The sequence below is a fragment of the Pholcus phalangioides genome, unplaced genomic scaffold, assembly GCF_987345545.1.
Source record: "Pholcus phalangioides strain wild (caught in Gottingen) unplaced genomic scaffold, Ppha-v1.0 ptg000008l_1, whole genome shotgun sequence".
Taxonomy (NCBI): Eukaryota; Metazoa; Arthropoda; class Arachnida; order Araneae; family Pholcidae; genus Pholcus; species Pholcus phalangioides.
The window spans coordinates 1390990-1408393 of record NW_028301601.1 but is presented as its reverse complement, the minus strand read 5'-3'; the positions used below and the strand labels follow the sequence as shown (position 1 = coordinate 1408393).

The 17404-nt window shown below is 33.1% G+C and overlaps 1 protein-coding gene across 1 annotated transcript in view; it reads left to right on the top strand.

The window, feature by feature from the left end:
• Positions 1-16445, top strand: part of Rop (Syntaxin-binding protein Rop) — a 48431-nt gene extending 31986 nt beyond the window's left edge. The window contains exons 12-15 of the mRNA XM_089234004.1: positions 1083-1184; positions 1944-2035; positions 9208-9362; positions 13758-16445. Coding sequence (XP_089090130.1) covers positions 1083-1184; positions 1944-2035; positions 9208-9362; positions 13758-13819 — 411 coding nt within the window. The 3' untranslated portion in view covers positions 13820-16445. The remainder of the gene's footprint in view (positions 1-1082; positions 1185-1943; positions 2036-9207; positions 9363-13757) is intronic.
• Positions 16446-17404: the final 959 nt, after the last annotated feature.

Below are 17404 nucleotides of genomic sequence, written 5' to 3'. Positions count from 1 at the left end.
ATGCAGTGACCATTTATAAAATGAAAAACTTTATTGGTGAACATTTTTTGAAAGATTTATTCTATGCATGGATATATTCAATTGTCAATTATGCAATCAGTGCTTGGGGAGGAGCATATTACGAGAATATTTGGAAATTAGATAATATATATAACAGAATAAGATCTCAAATATTAATCGATAGTTCTAAAATACAATGCCGTACTCTAACTTTGAGGCAAAACTTTTTGTACAGAATTATCAAATTTTCACGATTAAATGAAAATTACTTAACGAAAAATCAAAATAGAACTACAAATAGATATATAATCGAGTTTATCAAGTACCAAAACCAAATAAAACATTATATAAAAAGAGCTTTTCCTTCATTGCCCCTAAGATATTAAACATTTTTCACACTGAAAATCAATTTAATAATAATAACATAAATCCTAGATTTTTCACTTCGTCAGACGCATAAATTACGATACCATTTAGATGAAAGTATTGAAATAGCAAAAGAGTATAATAATAAATAAGAGAAGTGATGTACGATGGTTGTATTATATTAAGCTTCACGAAAAAGAACTTAATTGTGAACATTATTTAGATATATATAGATAAGCGAAAATACATTTGTGAACACATATCTAATAAATATAATAATGCTGTTGCAAGAGAAAGAAAAAATATTCTATAGCTTATTCCTTTAGGCCAGCTGGTAGGACTTTTCAGTCCTTTGAGGCTACAAAGTGTTTGTAATATGTGTGCATCCATATTTTTTTTTTGTGTATTACATATTTGTATTTGTGTAACACATTTCTAGATTCGTGTAACACATACTTGTATTCGTGTAACACATACTTGTATTCGTGTAACACATACTTGTATTCGTGTAACACATACTTGTATTCGTGTAACACATGTCTGAATTTGTGTATTACATGTTTGTATTTGTTAAATTAAAAAAAAAAAGAATTTAGTTGGTCCTATTGAAAAAATACATTAACAAAGCGTGTTATCCAATAAATGTTAAAGTAATGTGAATTTTTTCCTTGGTTCAAGGAGGCTTTACTATTTCTCTTATATTTTTGTATTCTTAGGGAGGCCGCAAGAAAGTTTATCAAGTTCCAAGAAAAGAGCGAATCACTGAGCAAACTTATCAAATGTCTAGGTGGACTCCAGTCATTAAGGACATCATAGAGGTGAGTTACAAATCTGTTTTATTCACCACTTTGCCGATTATCATGAGTTATCTCGTTTTAGTGTATATTGCAGAGGAGAGTATAATCCCATGAAAACTTTGACATAGACAAATTGATCTGTGTTTGCTTCGATAAGTTTAACTTAGGCTGAAGCTTAATTACAATCAATTTGATTTTTCTGGATTAATCAGCAATTTTTTTAGTTTTGTTGGAGATATCTCCTCTACAATATCGTTGGAATAATCTTCATCAGTGTTCTTGTAAATGTGTGTACAAATGTAGAGAGTAAAATGGATACAGATTATTTCTTGTTTAGGGGGGATGTACACATCAAATTTTGACAGAGGGATTCTTCAGTAAGCAGCCTTATGTAGAAGCAGCACTCAAGTGATTCAGGGAATTCAATAACTCATAATATTTAGGGATATTTTTACTAACCTAAAAAGGTTGAGATAGTCAATTGTGATATACTGAAAAAGTGTGTGAGATTGATAAAAATGAATTAAAGTTTTGTTTTATTTCATTTTGCATATCAAAAAATCCAATATAAAAAAAATAATTTTTTAAATTGGATTTTTTTTTTCCTCCCAAGAGGAAGTCATTAAACGGAAAAGTTGGATTTCAATGAACAGATTATTTGATTAAAAGGATATTCTAATGTTTTTTTTTTTTTTTGCGTTTTTTTTCCTAGAGTATGCACATCGTTGATTGCATTGAAATAGATAATGTTATAATTTTTGTTTTCATCTTTCTTTAAAGGATGCTATTGAAGATAAACTAGACGTAAAACATTTCCCATATTTAGCTGGCCGCGTCGCTCCATCAAATTATGGTCGTCCAGCACCAACCAGGTAATATTTTCCTTTCTCCAAGTACTTTGATGTACAGGGTGCATAGCTAAATCCCCTTGCCCTAAATTACTAGTGAATCGTTTATCTTAGAACCATACCTCCAAATAGAAAAAGTATCCAGATAACATGTAACCCTCGGACACATCATTCATATTGCAAGGGATTTTATATTTATTGAAATGAAAAAATTAACTTTTTATATGGACACGTCTGTCCTAGGAAATCAAAATTTAATGAAAGAAATAGACAAGCACATATTACATTCCGATATTAACCCAAGGGATGATACGATCCGTCCAGGGTTTATTAATGCATAATACTTGGCAACAGACCAACCAGGTAAAACAGCACTCATATCCTGACATAGTGAATATCAATTTTTATGTACCTATGTTTGTTCATTGAGAAATTGGTTTCGTTAATTTTAATCATAAGTTTTTCATACTCATTTGAAATTTAAACTTGATCAGATTACAAAACACAAGTACAGTCAAATATAAGATGCATAGAAAAAGAATAAAAATGGTAAATTGCATTATATTTATTACTTGAGAGATTGGATTGATATTAATTAGTAATCGTTTGAATTTTTCAATACATTTTTCAGATTTTATTTCATGATTTAGATTATCTTGTTCTTTAGGTGAAAAATATAAAAATTGTTTTTGTATTATGGTTTTATCACTTCATATTAGATTCCTGTTCATATTGTTTGTTTCATTTTAAACCAGGCAGGGTTTTTCTGAATAAATAATGTTTTATATAGGTAAAGTTTCTGAGTATTGAATCTGTAGTCATTATTGCGGTCCTGGATCGTAAATATTTTTTGGGTGCATTGTTGATCACTTTTTGCAAACAATTTCTGACTATGCTAGTATTAATCTCTTGGTCACCACCTCAAACTGATAGCATATTGTATAACTGGCAGTACCCAAGCGAAATATATAGATAGAAGAAAGACTGGGGAGACTTTATTTCTCTATTTGTGGATTCTGATGTTAATGCATTTCAATTCATTAATTATTGTTATTGCTTGGGATTTCCATTGAAGTTTTTTATTGGAAATAATACCCTGATAATTAAATTCATCTATTTCTGAAATTTGTTTGCAGATACAATGTTCCTGTGGGCACTCATGTGTATGACATTGGATTATGATAGGTTTTCTGTTTTTAGTTTTGTATAATTAAAAATAAATGAATTCAGTTTTTTAAGGTTGAGTTAGTTTATTGCATTTTAAAGCCAGTTTGAAATTATTTAAATATCAGATTTAGCTTTATTTTTGAGAGTTGATTGGTTTTGATGAGAGATAACTATTGCTTTATCTTCTGCATACCTTATGATATTGCTATTAAGTTGTAAATATTGAATATCATTAACATAAATTAAAAATAGTAATGGGCCAAGTACAAATCCTTGAAGGACTCTGCTGAAAATTTCCTTAAATGAACCGATGTGATTATCTATTTTGATTGCTTGTTTTCTGTTGGTAAGATAGCTTTTAATCCAATAATAGGCAATTCTCCTGATTCTGAATTTATGTACTTTTTCTAAGAGTACATAATAATGGTTGACACTGTCAAATTCTTTGCATAAATCAAAAAACATTTCAATAGTTTTTATTATTAGCATTTTTATAAATATACTTGGAAAATTTCAAAATTGCCATTTCTTCACTTTTATTTTCAAGGAAGCCGTATTGGTTTTCAAAGAAATACACTTTAGAGTTGAAGCTCATTATTTTTGATTTAACAGTTTGTTCTATTATTTTTGACTTGATCAGAAGAACTGATATTGGACAATATAGTTACTATATTCATTTATATCTTAAGATTTATGTATGGGTTTTACATAATATTTTAATTTTACATAATATATTACATAGCATATTTCAATTTATCAATAAATATACCCTCTGAAAATAAGGTATTTATTAATGAGTTAAAAATTTTAGATATTTACAGATAATTTTTAAGATTTTAGCATTCATGCCGTCATATCCAGTGGCTTTATTGTATTTTAATTTCATAATTATATTTTTTATATATCGATCTTCTATAGGAATAATTAAAATAAAGTTCTTCTGATTATTTGTGCATGAACATGTTGGGGTAAATCGAGAAGCTATTCATACTTAGAATAAGACAACCATAAGTATTTTTTATGGGCAGTGTATAGTATTTTATCATGTGTATATATTGTTTATAATGTTTCTAATTACATTTTTAATTGGGTTGCTTTATTTTTGAAATATATGACATCCATATTTGTTATGGGAATCTTTTTCTCAGCCACCTCACTGGGCATTTTGCCTGTTGTGGTGGTGTATTTTTATATACAAACTGTTGAGGAAAACTCATCATCAATGTCACTTTCATTTATTTCATTTTAGCTACATTGATGAAATAATCATTCATTTCTTCAGTCATTATTTCAATCGTTTTATTAACAAGTTTCTTTGCAGATTAGCAGGTCATTTATAAATTTGCATTGTTTTTTATGTCATTGCGGCAGTTACAGAATTTATTGTAAAAAAAATTTTTTTTAGTTGTCTTGATTTTATTTTTCAGTATTTCAACATGATTTTTATATTCTATCTCAAATTTTCTATGAATATTTAATTTAAACCTTTTGTAGAGTCCTTTCAAAATCCTTCCTTCATTCATCTGGTTTGTTCCCCCCCCCCCCATTTTTTTTCTTCTAAATTTGTATTTTGTCCAAAAGCAATGATATTTAAATGTGATATCCAAAAATGTTTCACATAAAGCATTTACATATTTTTGATCAAAAATATTTTCATCGAGCTGGTAGTTTCTTACTTAAATTTCAAATTACAATACAATAACAATAACTTACTTACAATAGACAATAACTTTCTAAAAGATTTATTTTATGCTTGGATATATTCAACAGTAACATATGGAATCACTGCTTGGGGAGGTGCATATCAAATAGATATACAAAAACTAGATAATATATATAACAAGATAAGATCCCAAATAACAAGCACCACAATAAACACCAACAAAACAGAATGCCATAAGCTAACTATAAGACAAAACTATGTTTATAGACTAATAAAATTTTCATTCTTAAACAATAATTGGTTAGAAATGAAACAAAATAGAACGTCGTCTAGATTAAATAACATATATAAAGTGCCAAAAACAAATAAAACGTTATTTCAAAAGAGTTATAGATACACCGCTCCAAAAATAATGAATCTATACCATACAATCAATCATACAAATAATTACATAAGATCTAATAACAATATATTCACGTTTTCTATGAATACCAGTCTAGAATCTATATTACAACAATAATACAATCACATGATACAATCCATCTGTATGTAAAATTTCTTTGTAACATAAATACAAAAAAAAAAACAAAAAAAAACTGTATATTGAACAATTATAAACCGACCTAAACCATAATAGGCTGTTGCTAAGAAAAATAATCTACGGAGAAACCCTGTAGACCTACTGGAAGGACAGGCATGTCCCTTGAGGTCAAAAGTGTATGTTTAATGTGTTTTTGTATATGCTTGTATATATGTTTGTATGTTGTTAAAAAAAAAAAAAAAAAAAATTCTGGTAATCTGTTTCAAAATTTTGTTCAAAACTTATTTTTCACTTCGTTTTCTCTGCATCATTACCCTTTATAATCAGTGGCCAGTGATCGGTTATCTGAAATTTAGCTATTGTTGTTTCATGTTTTCATTTTAATTTGCAGTTTCTTTTATAGCAGTGGTTCTCGACTGTAGCTCTGTGTGCACTCTCCAGGGGCTCTGCAGCTGCTTGAGAAAAATTAAAAAAATAGTGAATTTGAAAAAAAAAAAATTTAATTTTAAAATAAATCAGCTACTTAGATGAATAAATATGTCTACGGGGCTCCGCGAGTCGAGAAAGGTTGAGACCCACTGTTATATAGACATGATCAATACAAGATGATAGAGTACGCAATTAATTTGCAGCCATTTTCCGCTAAAGTGCCAATTCATTCCTTGGCTTCATGATTTATCTTCAATATATATTGATATTAAAATCGCCTCCTAGATAGATGACATTTTTATATTATTATGCTTGATTTTAGTTATAATTTGTTTAAATTCATTCATAAATTAATTCGAGTCATGTGCTCAATATATCAATAAAATACCAAGATCTAAATGGTTATCATGAAAATAAATTAGTTCAGCAGTAATCATATCTACTGAGTTTTTGTACGATATAATTATTTTTAATGTATGTTATTACTCTCCAGATTAGTTTCTAGTTCATATCTGATGAATTGAGCAATAACCTGGAATTTGCTATAAATCAGTTTCACCATCTTTTATCAAAATTTCTGTCAACAAAACAAAATTAAATGAATAAATTTGTCATATACACCATCAATTGATCAAAATTTTATCTTACGCTTCTAATGTTGACATGTATAATATTAATCTCATTTTTTTTGTTAAAAATTCATTTACATGGTCAATAGATTAAATATAAGATGACTTGATTTGCATTATGGATCATTTACTGCACTTGATTTTTTATTGTCCAGTTATTTGATTTGTGATATACAATATTTTTCCACCGTTGCCTTTTCTTAATAGGATTTTGACATTCCTAATCCAAGTGTACTTGTAATCATTTGAGTTTTTTGAATTGTCGCACTTCATAAAGTTTCAGATTTATATTTTAAAATCACGGTTCTCTAATAAGTGCACATTTTACATTTCCTGTTGTCTTTATCTTTAGTATTTATCTTTCTGAAGTTCAATTCAGGAACGCCCTTGCATTGTGGATGATAAAGATCTCCACACTGGACACATTTTAAAACCTCCGCAAGTTCAAAATTTTTTTCCTTTACAAATTTTGCAAAAATCGCCATTATCCACTTTGTCTGTCTCACAAACAGCTCTTAGCTTTCACGTGTGCACCACCAAGTTCACACCAGATAGAATAACATGTACCCTTGTAATTATTCACTTTATATACTTTTAGTGCAAGTTTTTTTAATACCCATACATTCATAATATAATCTATACAGCGTTTTACTTTATTTCACTTCATGTCTTTGCTCCGAAGTTTATATCATTTAAATGGACTTTTTCAATTGGCTTCCAGTAATTCAGAGAGTTTTGGTAATTTGGCACACCCTGGACTGATATGTGCCGAATTAGCGAGAATCCATCCATTTCTATCGAGTTTCATTCCGTCTAAAAATATGACAGTCATGATTTAGCTGTTTCGCTGTTGCTGGCTCATAGTATTCAGTCAGTTATGGCCTTTTTTTTTTAAAGAATAATTGAAATACAGACCTATTAATCATTGCATTTCAAATTTTTGATGAAAAATGACTTGCCACTTAACACGGGACAAGAAACCCTTTCCGGAATCATTTATTTAGTTTTCTTAAAAAAATATTATTTAAAAAAAAATTGGGTGTTTTTTGCCTCCATACACTTGAAAACTTGGAGCATCTAATTAGTGGTTCGTCGATACTTTTGTAATTAAAAATTTTGTTTAATTTGAATTTGCCGCTGTGGTGGTCGAGTGGTTATAGTGATGGACTCACGGTGCGAGGATCCGGGTTCGAACCCCACAGTGGTGGTCGGCTGAAGTTGGTTTTCTGTGGTTCCCAACTTCAAGGTGCAAATGCGAGCCGATCTCCCCGTTAAAAAGTCTCGCCACAGAGAGCAACAATCCTACAACAATAAATCATTCAATCATAACACTTCACTCATAGTTAGAAAAACTAGTGGCAGATGGCAGCACTACACATAACAAGCATTACAGAGAAACAACAAAACTTCACGTCAGGTTTCACTACACGTACACGCACATTCCCGCATGTACCGTTTCGTGGGGGGTGGGCAGGGTGCATGTGTGGTGTAGTAGTAGTAGGTAGGGCCTCCAAAAAATGGCTCGGGGATCCATGATGTTCTTAAGTCAGCCACCTCGTTGGGCAATTAGCCTGTTGTGGCATTGTATTTGTATTTACCTTTTTTTAATCTAATTAGTGTAGTTATTCAAAAAATTTTAAATAACCTAACCTTGTAATAAAAGAGATTAACGTGCATTCCTCTATGTTGCCATCTATAACCAAATTAAAATGTTGCCCCATCTGCCCTGAGCCCAAAAAAATTCTACATTTCTAAGTTTAATATTCGTTTAGATATTTGAATTTGAAAATCAGAGAAAATGTATTTGGGGGGGGGGGGAGGCATTGACCATTAGTTTAGACAGTTCTTTTCCATGTTTTCTCTGGTTTTTGAACTCAAATATTGCTCTTGGCAACGTGAAATTTTTCTTTCGTGGGAGAGTGCACCATCTTTTTATTTTAATAACTATAAAACCCATTTCAATATGAAATATCTGTGGGGTGCACATTATTTGGATACTTTTTCTAGCTGGAAGTATGCCTGACGATTAATGGTTCGCCATTAATTTTTAGTGTGTGCTGTTAGAGCCTGTATAGAATTAGCACATTAGTAATTTCAAAATGTTTGAGTCAAAAATGCAAGAACTATGATTTCTCATTCTCTAGATTGTCTGTCCTCCTTTGAAGCCAAATATATCAAATAAAATAGTTCTGATGATTTACGCTGTATAGCTTCCATGTCTTCCAAATTGTTGTGGGGGAAGCTCAAGAGTATTTCTATTTCGTTGCTCTCTTCCTCTACTACTAACTCCTAAAAAATATTTTTTTTTAATTTAAATTTTTTAACAGGGATCGAAAAATATCACTACTTTTTCGAGAAAAACTCCCAAAGAAAATTAATCCAAAAAGTCTGTTGCCTGTGTTTCCCCCCCCCCCCCCCCAAGATGGCAAACATGTCTAAGTTACCAGCATTGTGCGAAATCACGAAGAAATGTTTCATATTGGCAAAGGAACAAAATTTGCTAGGCAGCCAAATCATGTAATCAAAATCTCTAGTCAAGGATTGATACTTCGAAAGGCTTTTAAAGAAGAAACTTTGGACCATGCAAGAGTTTTGTTTCCTGAATTTCAAATTTATTCAGATGCAGTTACATTCGTGCATCACAAGCTAGCTCCAACAAAAATGTCTCTCTTTCCCCCCCCCCCCCATGTGTATGCAGATGTAATCAAATGCTTTATTGCATGTTGAATTTTATTTGTAAGCATTAATGAACATTTTTTTTATTCAGCGTACGATACGGTCATTGGCACAAAGATAAGAATGCACCAAATGTCAAAAATGTGCCTCGTCTGATTGTGTTTGTTGTCGGCGGGATATCTTATTCTGAGATGAGATGTGCTTATGAAATCACTAAGGATCAGAAGAACTGGGAAGTTGTCATGGGTGAGTTACAGTACTTTCTCTCATTGTAACAATGTTTGAATGTCGATGTCTATGTACTATTTCAATTATTGCTCTGTTTCTAGTCTTAACTACCTCACCCTTTCAGCGGCACAGCAGAAATCACTAAACACCCTTCAAATGCTTTATCTTTTCTTACATGAAGTGCACTTTCTTCCGATTTTTCATCAGGTGCAAAGTAATGGGTATAGAGAAAAGTGTTCCATTGAGAAATCAACTTTACAAAATATTTGGGCTTGTCAATGTTAAAATAAGAGGCCTTTGACGTATCTCGTCAATGCCACTGAAAGGGTTAATGTTTTCCCACACAGTTGTGGTGAGGCAAGCATGTCTACATGAAATATTATTAGTAATGGCATGTAAAGAGTAAAGTTTGATAAATAACCAAGTGATAAAAAAAAATGGCAGAAATTTGTCTTAATGCAATATGCAATCCTTTTACATATTTATTGTAGTGCATACATCGTCCATTCATTCATATGGGTGAAAAATCCTCCTAGGCAAGTAAAAATTTCCTACACATTTCAAATGGTGTGCACTCCTTCTAAACGTGTGTAGGGATACGCACACCTCATACTTTCTGAGGGAGTCTCCTACCCAGCAGTTCCCAATTGAGAGAGAGTGTGGATCTCCATGGGGCTGCTGCCTTCTTACTGGTGGGGGGGGGGGGGTTCACAGCCCTAATTTTAGACCTATAAAAATATTATTGCCAAGTTCAGCAAAAAGAAATGAATAAATTACCTAAAAAGAAAAGTTGTAATTAAATTAACGCACAGCCGCATTGTTGCAACGTTGGTAGAGTGCAGTGGCAATATTATGATTTTTGTCAAAAATGTTACTTGTGGTGACATCTCTCGATATGAGTATGTACTCCTGTAGTCCAGTAGCAATACTGGTGTTCAGTAGATTAATACAAGATAGAATGTTCTCCATTGTTCAAAAACATTCTCACCGATGGGTGGCTGTGGTTTCTGCTGTTATAAATTGCGGGGGGGGGGGGGTGTTCCCTGACTAAAAATATTTGGAAACCGCTGTCTACACATTCCAAGTACTTGGAAAATGGTTTGGACCTGTGATTCTTAACTTCTGTTTAAGTCACAACCAGAAATCCACAACAACCAGATCGATTTTATGACCTGCAGGTCGGTTTCAAATTTGAAAATTGCTTATTAAATATTTGTAACTAAGAATATTTAATAAGCAAAACAAACCAAATGTTTGTTTTTCTAAATTTGTGAAATCGATCAGTTGTGTTCTGAAACACACTAGAATGGATAAGCCAATGGGCCCAGGGCGCTGAATCGAACAGGCTTTCCAAATTATCAAATGCTTTCTATATATTCTGAATGCTCAATCTTACTAGAATAATTTCTCTCGCAAATTTTCAATTATTTCTTTCATTAATTCTGGCATCGTGTCATCATTTCTTTCATAAATTTAATGAGTTATAAATTTTCATTAATTTTTTTATTGTTTGTGCATATCCTTGTAGAGTTGCTTTTCTTTTTTTTCTGTGCATTCTTTAATAATATGCCTTTTTGAATGTCAACTTTTCTCCTCCCCCCAAAAAGTTCTTGAAATCATGGCTCAAGAAACAGGGCCTGGAAAAAATATCTGCGTTCCAGCTTAGGGCGCAGGTTGCTGTTTTGGTGATAGAGTGGTCATAGTGACAGACTCGCATCATGAGGACCCATGTTCGAACTCCACTGTCGCTACAGTGGTGGTCGGCTGAAGTTGGTTTTCTGTGGTTCCCAACTTTGAGGCACAAATGTGAGCCAATCTCCCCATTGAAAAGTCTCATCGCAGAGAGCAACAGGCCTACAACAGGATACACAATATATTGTATTCAATCATAACACTTCATGCATAATTAGAAAAATTGGTGGTAGATAGCAGCACTATACGTGGCAAGCATTACACAGAAACAAACTTCACGGACGATTCACTACACACACACACACATTCCAACATGTACCAATTCTTAGAAGTTCCGCGGAGGAATATGGACGAGGTACATGTCTAATTTAGTAGTCCAGGACACAGCAGTCATTAAGATGACCCTGAAACAAGTAGTGCAGCTTAAAGATTTATAACCTCATTGTAAGTGGATTTATACAACCTATTTCAGAATCCCCTGCGACCTAAGTTTTATTTACGATCCTTAGATTATATATATGTTTTACACCAGTGGTTCTCAACCTGGGACCATGTGCCGGCCCTTTCGGTCTTGGGCTATTCTGGGAGGGGGGCACTGGTGAAAATCAGATGAAAGGGCGGAGCCATGGTAAATGAAAACCCCAGAGTTGTGAAGAAATAAACCTTTCAAGTGAAATGCGAGAAAAAATGACTACTTTCAGAATCCAGCAGAGCTGTCCTGTCCATATGTAACAAATATGGCTTGTTTGGGTTTGAGCTGGGCCCTCATATCCATAGGGTCCTAAATCATTAGATTTAACACTATTACAGTAAAACCTTGTTAGGTCGTCACTCCGGTTAAGTCATATTTCTTCAGACCCTTCCAGCTCTCATAGACCACGATGTTATTAAACCCTTGTTTATACTCGTCGCTAATTTCGATTAAGTCGTCACTATGAAAAAGTTCGAGAAAGAGGAACAGCCTATTTTTATGGCTCCCATTAAAAAAAGAGCTTGTTAACAGCATTGCCATATGCTTAAAAGTCACCATAAAATCCTATATACCTAAACGGAACAGTTTAAGTAACTAAAGTTACGCTGGGGAAGTTCATTTGCCGAATAAGGTTTTTGGAATGTTGGGGACTGTTCAAGCTGGATCTCGTTTCTGCGTGGGCTCCATTGAAGAAACTAGACAAACCGCGAGAAACCCAAACTCTGTCGCAAGAAGGAACATAAGCACTTTGCCCCCCCCCCCTCCCCCAGGGCAGGGCATCTCTGGCAAAACCAAAAATTATTGATACGTCAAAAATTACATATTGTGCAATGAAATCAAAGATTAATCTAGTTGAAGTCAAAGTGCAATGGGCAAGGATAATAAATAATCATAGAAAGCATGCATAATTTAGGGCTTGAAATTTAAACAAAATATCTATGTTAAAAAAATCAATTCTTTCCCAAGTTGAGGTCTTCTGTTTACTTTTCCCTGCCCAGGGCCCCTCAAGATTACTTTGTAGTTGTATCATGAACTACTGATGAAAAGAATTAAAATACTAAAATTAAATTTGATGTCTGTGTAAAATTAATGTTCAATAGAGAGTTCTGTTATGAAGAAAAGCTACTTATTCAAAAATATGCTCTGTTAGTCTAAATTAAAAATTGCTAGTATAAAAATCAAAGTGTACAGTACATTTTACCACAATAATTTACTCTAATAAGAGATAAAAAAAAGGTAAAAAATTGCTATTATTTACTCTTCCACAATCTGTAAATTTTATTAATATTGTTATTTTTATTCATACTTTAATAAATGTCGTAACTAAATTTATAAAATTTTTTCATAACATAAAAACTGACGGAACTCAGTTTAAGTTGTCACTCCACTTAAGCCGTCATAATTTTTCGATAACTTATCGAGGTTTTACTGTATTTGGAATCTTAGCCAAAATGGTGGCAAGTGTGTAGACCATATATGCTCAACCTGGGGCCCTCAGCGTCTGAAGTGACAAACGACCTCAAACCTAATTTTGTAAAAATGAACTAAATGGCACATTTACAGATAATTTGAGTGACCTGTGGTATAGTTCCACACCATTCGAATAATCTGCGGCACATTTACTTAAGTGTTTTATGGCGCACTTTCAGAGTACTTAAGTGGCCCACGTTGTACTTCCATATAACTCAAGTAATCTGAGGCACAGTTCTGGTTCGCTCAAGGGCTGTGAAACATTCCCAAATCACTCAAGTGACACGAGACACATTTCCAAATTGCTTAAGTGATCCACAGCGCAGATCCAGAGCACGTAAGCAGCCCGCTGTGCAGTTTCAAATCACTCGTTACCTGTAACACACTTCTTCAGCAAAGTGGCCTGCACAACATTCCAAGTTCATGTTAGTGGCCTGCACTCTCTTAAATGTTGAGAATGCTAGATGTACAGGAAGGAATCGGCCCCATGTGCCTGAGTATACGTATTAGGCCTCTTAAAATCCCTGTCTGTGTGATTTGGCTGCATTGAGTGAAAGTTAGCAGCCTTCAGCGCTTTTATGCATTGAATGTCTCATATAAGGGGCAAGTTTGCATGTGAAACATGTCTGACATCCCATGGTTTTTGTTTTCGACACATCGATGATTGTTCACTTCTGCAAACGAAACAATCTCAGAAACTTTTTTACAAAAATATTTGCAATATCAATGTTTTTAAAAAATTTTGAAATCAATAAATTCTAATGATGTGTGTGTTGCAGGTACGGATCACCTCCTGACTCCTAGAGGATTCCTTGAGCGTTTGAAAGGGCTCACGAGCTAAAGAGACGTCGATTTCCATCATCACCGGTGCAGGTTGATGATGGGGAAAGAAAAATCCAGGAGCAGGAGATGTGTACTTTTTCTTTTTTTTTTTCGAAAATTCATGGCAGCAACGTTCTTGTGACCAATGTTTCGAACATTTCTAGTCACTAGAGATCCATTACATATATTATATATATATATACATACAGTTATTATTTCTACATTCCGTATTTTCAGCGAAATCGAAGTAGAAATGAAGTAATTTCGAAAAACTTAGGAGGAGAAGAAAAATGTGAGGGAAGAGATTTTTTTCTGTTGTGTATTCGTCGCAATTTTTTTTCGTGTGTGTGTTGTTAGCCCAGGCTTAGGAATTATTTGAAACATGCTGGCATGTTGTCATTCTTTTCTTCTTTTTTTCTCATTGATGAGCATAGTATTATCCGTTGTTCGCATATAACACTGAGGGATCATCGTGAAAACTAAATGTGAAAAAATTATCATTGACAACAATGTTGTGTTGAAATTTATGAGGAACCACTGATTTTAAAGAATTCGAAATAGGTCGATAATGTGAAATTAATCGAAATGCTCAAGTGGAAAAAATACACGCTGACTATTTGTTTCGTTCAATCTTAAATGTTTCTCATGACAATTTTTTTCTGTCGAACTTTATTTTGTTGCTGGTGCTTCAATGTGTTAAGTTTTTTTTTTCAATAATTTCTGTAGCCTGAAATGTATGCGGTCGCAATTATTTAAATTATGAAGTAATTGCCTCTGACTCATTCTTTTTCGATTTGATATCTATCTATACATGTACATAGCTGCCAACTCTCTTAAAATTTTGAAGTCTGTTTCCACTGTCACTATAATTAAAATCCTTACTTCTCCCTATTCAGCGATTTCCTGCAAAAGATGCCAGGTACCTGTATTTCCCCTCCTCTAAAATGGTGTCTCATATGCGCAACTCTTTATCGTTGTGAAATTCCTCTTCCCCCCCCCCCCCCCCCCGAAGTTTTTTTGTGTGAGAATCGTTATTCAAAGCTTTGATAAAATGATGCCAAATAATGGTGAAATGTTACCTTTTTCGGTAAAAATATACAATGCCCTGGAAAGCCACTGTTCATTTGTCCTCACCATGGCCAAATACATGAGATGACTCTTATTTGGGGACTGCTCGTCCTGTTTTAAATTATCTAACCAAGCAGTTTCCTACTTGTTTTTGGCTTGAAGATCCCTTTTTATTATCAATTTCTTTGGTGGAACACCTTTAGGGCTTGTTTTTTCATTAAGATTAGCCACAGAGCTCTGCGAAAAGTTTCTGCTGAACTCCTGCAGCACAAGTAGGGAGGCCACCAACCATTTTTGGCTTTGATGACGTTTCTTCTCTTACATTTTGTTCCATTTGGCGACTTTTTTTATTTTTCAATATTAATTTTTGTGTTTTCGGATCTCAAATTCCGAGCGAATAGAAATCTTTGTCCTGTTTATTAAAAAAGATCCCTTTTTACATTATTCGAAGCAGATTTTTCTTGTGAGGAAGTTATATACCATAATTCTCATTTTCCAAGGTTGGCAGCTATGCATGTATGTATCGCCATTGAAATTGTTACTCGAGGAAACCGTCTCGACATTTTTTTTATAGTCATTCAAAAACCTTCTGGTTGAAAAAAATGTATTTTAATGGAAAGTGTGTGTCTATATAATAATCGTGATTAATATTTGAATATGATTTCACCGCCAGCATCAGATGAAACTTTCCAGTGCTGTTTGGCTTTAGTCTCACATTTTCTGCCTTCTTGGTTGACGTCTTTAGCAACATCAATCTGCTGTCAACTTGAAAATAGATTAGCCTTTGAGTTTGTCTAGTCAAACAGCAGAACGGTATCACCCCTGATGATGCTTGTATTAGTGGGAAATGTAATAGAGATTCAATTCTTTATGGTCTGGAAAGTTCCATCTATTTATAAATATTTTAATTGTCAAATCTTGTTATTCTTGCCTTTCTCACTCTGTGTTCAAGCCGTGTTACTTGTAGGGCGAAATGATTTGTGCTCAAATTCTGAGTTTTCGACACTTTCTAATATTAATCATGATTGTCATACGCATTCATCATCATATCTCTCTCTCTATCTTCCCCCGATGTATTCTGGAATGTGTGATTGTATTTGGAGAAACATGCACATTTCACTAATGGAACTTTCCATTAGCTACGTTCCAATCGCATTGTTTGTGATCGATCTCATCTTTTGAGAAGCGTTTGAAATGTGTGTGTTATTGAATAACTTGTTTGAAGAAAAAATTGTTCTTTGGAGATTATGTGATATATTTGAATTGTTGCTTGTTTTTTTTAGAGGCACGCTACTTTCGACAAAAAAAAAGTTTATATATATATCAAGATTTAGCTTTAAGTAACTGGAGATTGCACTTAAACAAAAAAATTCTCGTTATAATTAATTGGCTGTAGAATAAACATTCGTGTTTATGCTCTCTGTATGTGTGTGTTACTCGTAACGACTCAAGATAGTTAAATTGAGCAGAATTTCGAGAAAAATTAAGTGTGCATAAGTAAGTAGATCTATATTGTTTGTTAATGTTTGCTGTTCCATTTACGTATAAAAAAAATTTAATAAAACTCTAGGTGTTAATCCTTTTGTCATTATTTCGATTTGTGTGTTGATATTTTTCTTTTGACAATTTTAAACTATCATAGACTGTGATTCTAAATTCATGGGACAAACTTACTAATAAGCAGGGTTAAACTGTTTCTTACGTTTGGAAAGAAACTGCCAGCCCCGCTTCTTCCAAGCGGAAGAAACTAGTCTGCTTTCGTATTCATCATTTATACTACAATGTAAGATACGACAAATACATTTTAATCCCTCTAATAAATTTGAATTAGTCCTATGAGACAGTTTAAGTATGCACATGTAAAATGAATTATAAAAATTATATTAGTCCTTTGACCAAGGTCCTAGATTGAGCCAAAGCTTTTCGTTAGACTTGGAAAAATTTAAAGTTTAAAATCCATTCATCTAATTTCAATCTAATTAACAAAATTGTTTTCAACTTTTTTTTAGGAACGAAACAAACATTAATTTATTAAATGGCACTGATCTCTTTCGTACTATTAGAAAATGAAAATTCCACCTTATTTTAAAGATCATTAGAAAAAACACATGATTATTATAAATTTTTGTGCACAATAAATAAAACAAGGAAGAGAAAAAATTCTATCGTTTTGTTATTTAACATAAACGTATATTACCTTGAAGGAAAAGGAAAAACATTCTTTCTCTTCTGCCGTTATTGGACTTTCAACAAAAGCCTAACTCCACCACTGGCAGTTGGTTGATGGGGGTAACCTATATGAGGAGCGAACCCGAGATATTTCAGAGTCGCAGAAATAAAGCGGATCAAGTTAGACGAGTTTTCTCGGGATTGTCGCCGTGAGAGTTAAAGCAAATATTTCCCAGGACCTTTTTTGTGAGTGTGCAGCAGAAACTGGCACTTATTGTGGAGCCTGCTAAAAAGGATTAGAAGTGGCTAACAGAAGAAAGACACGCGATATTGAACCTTTTGTAGAGGAAAAGGTAAGTCATCGAGC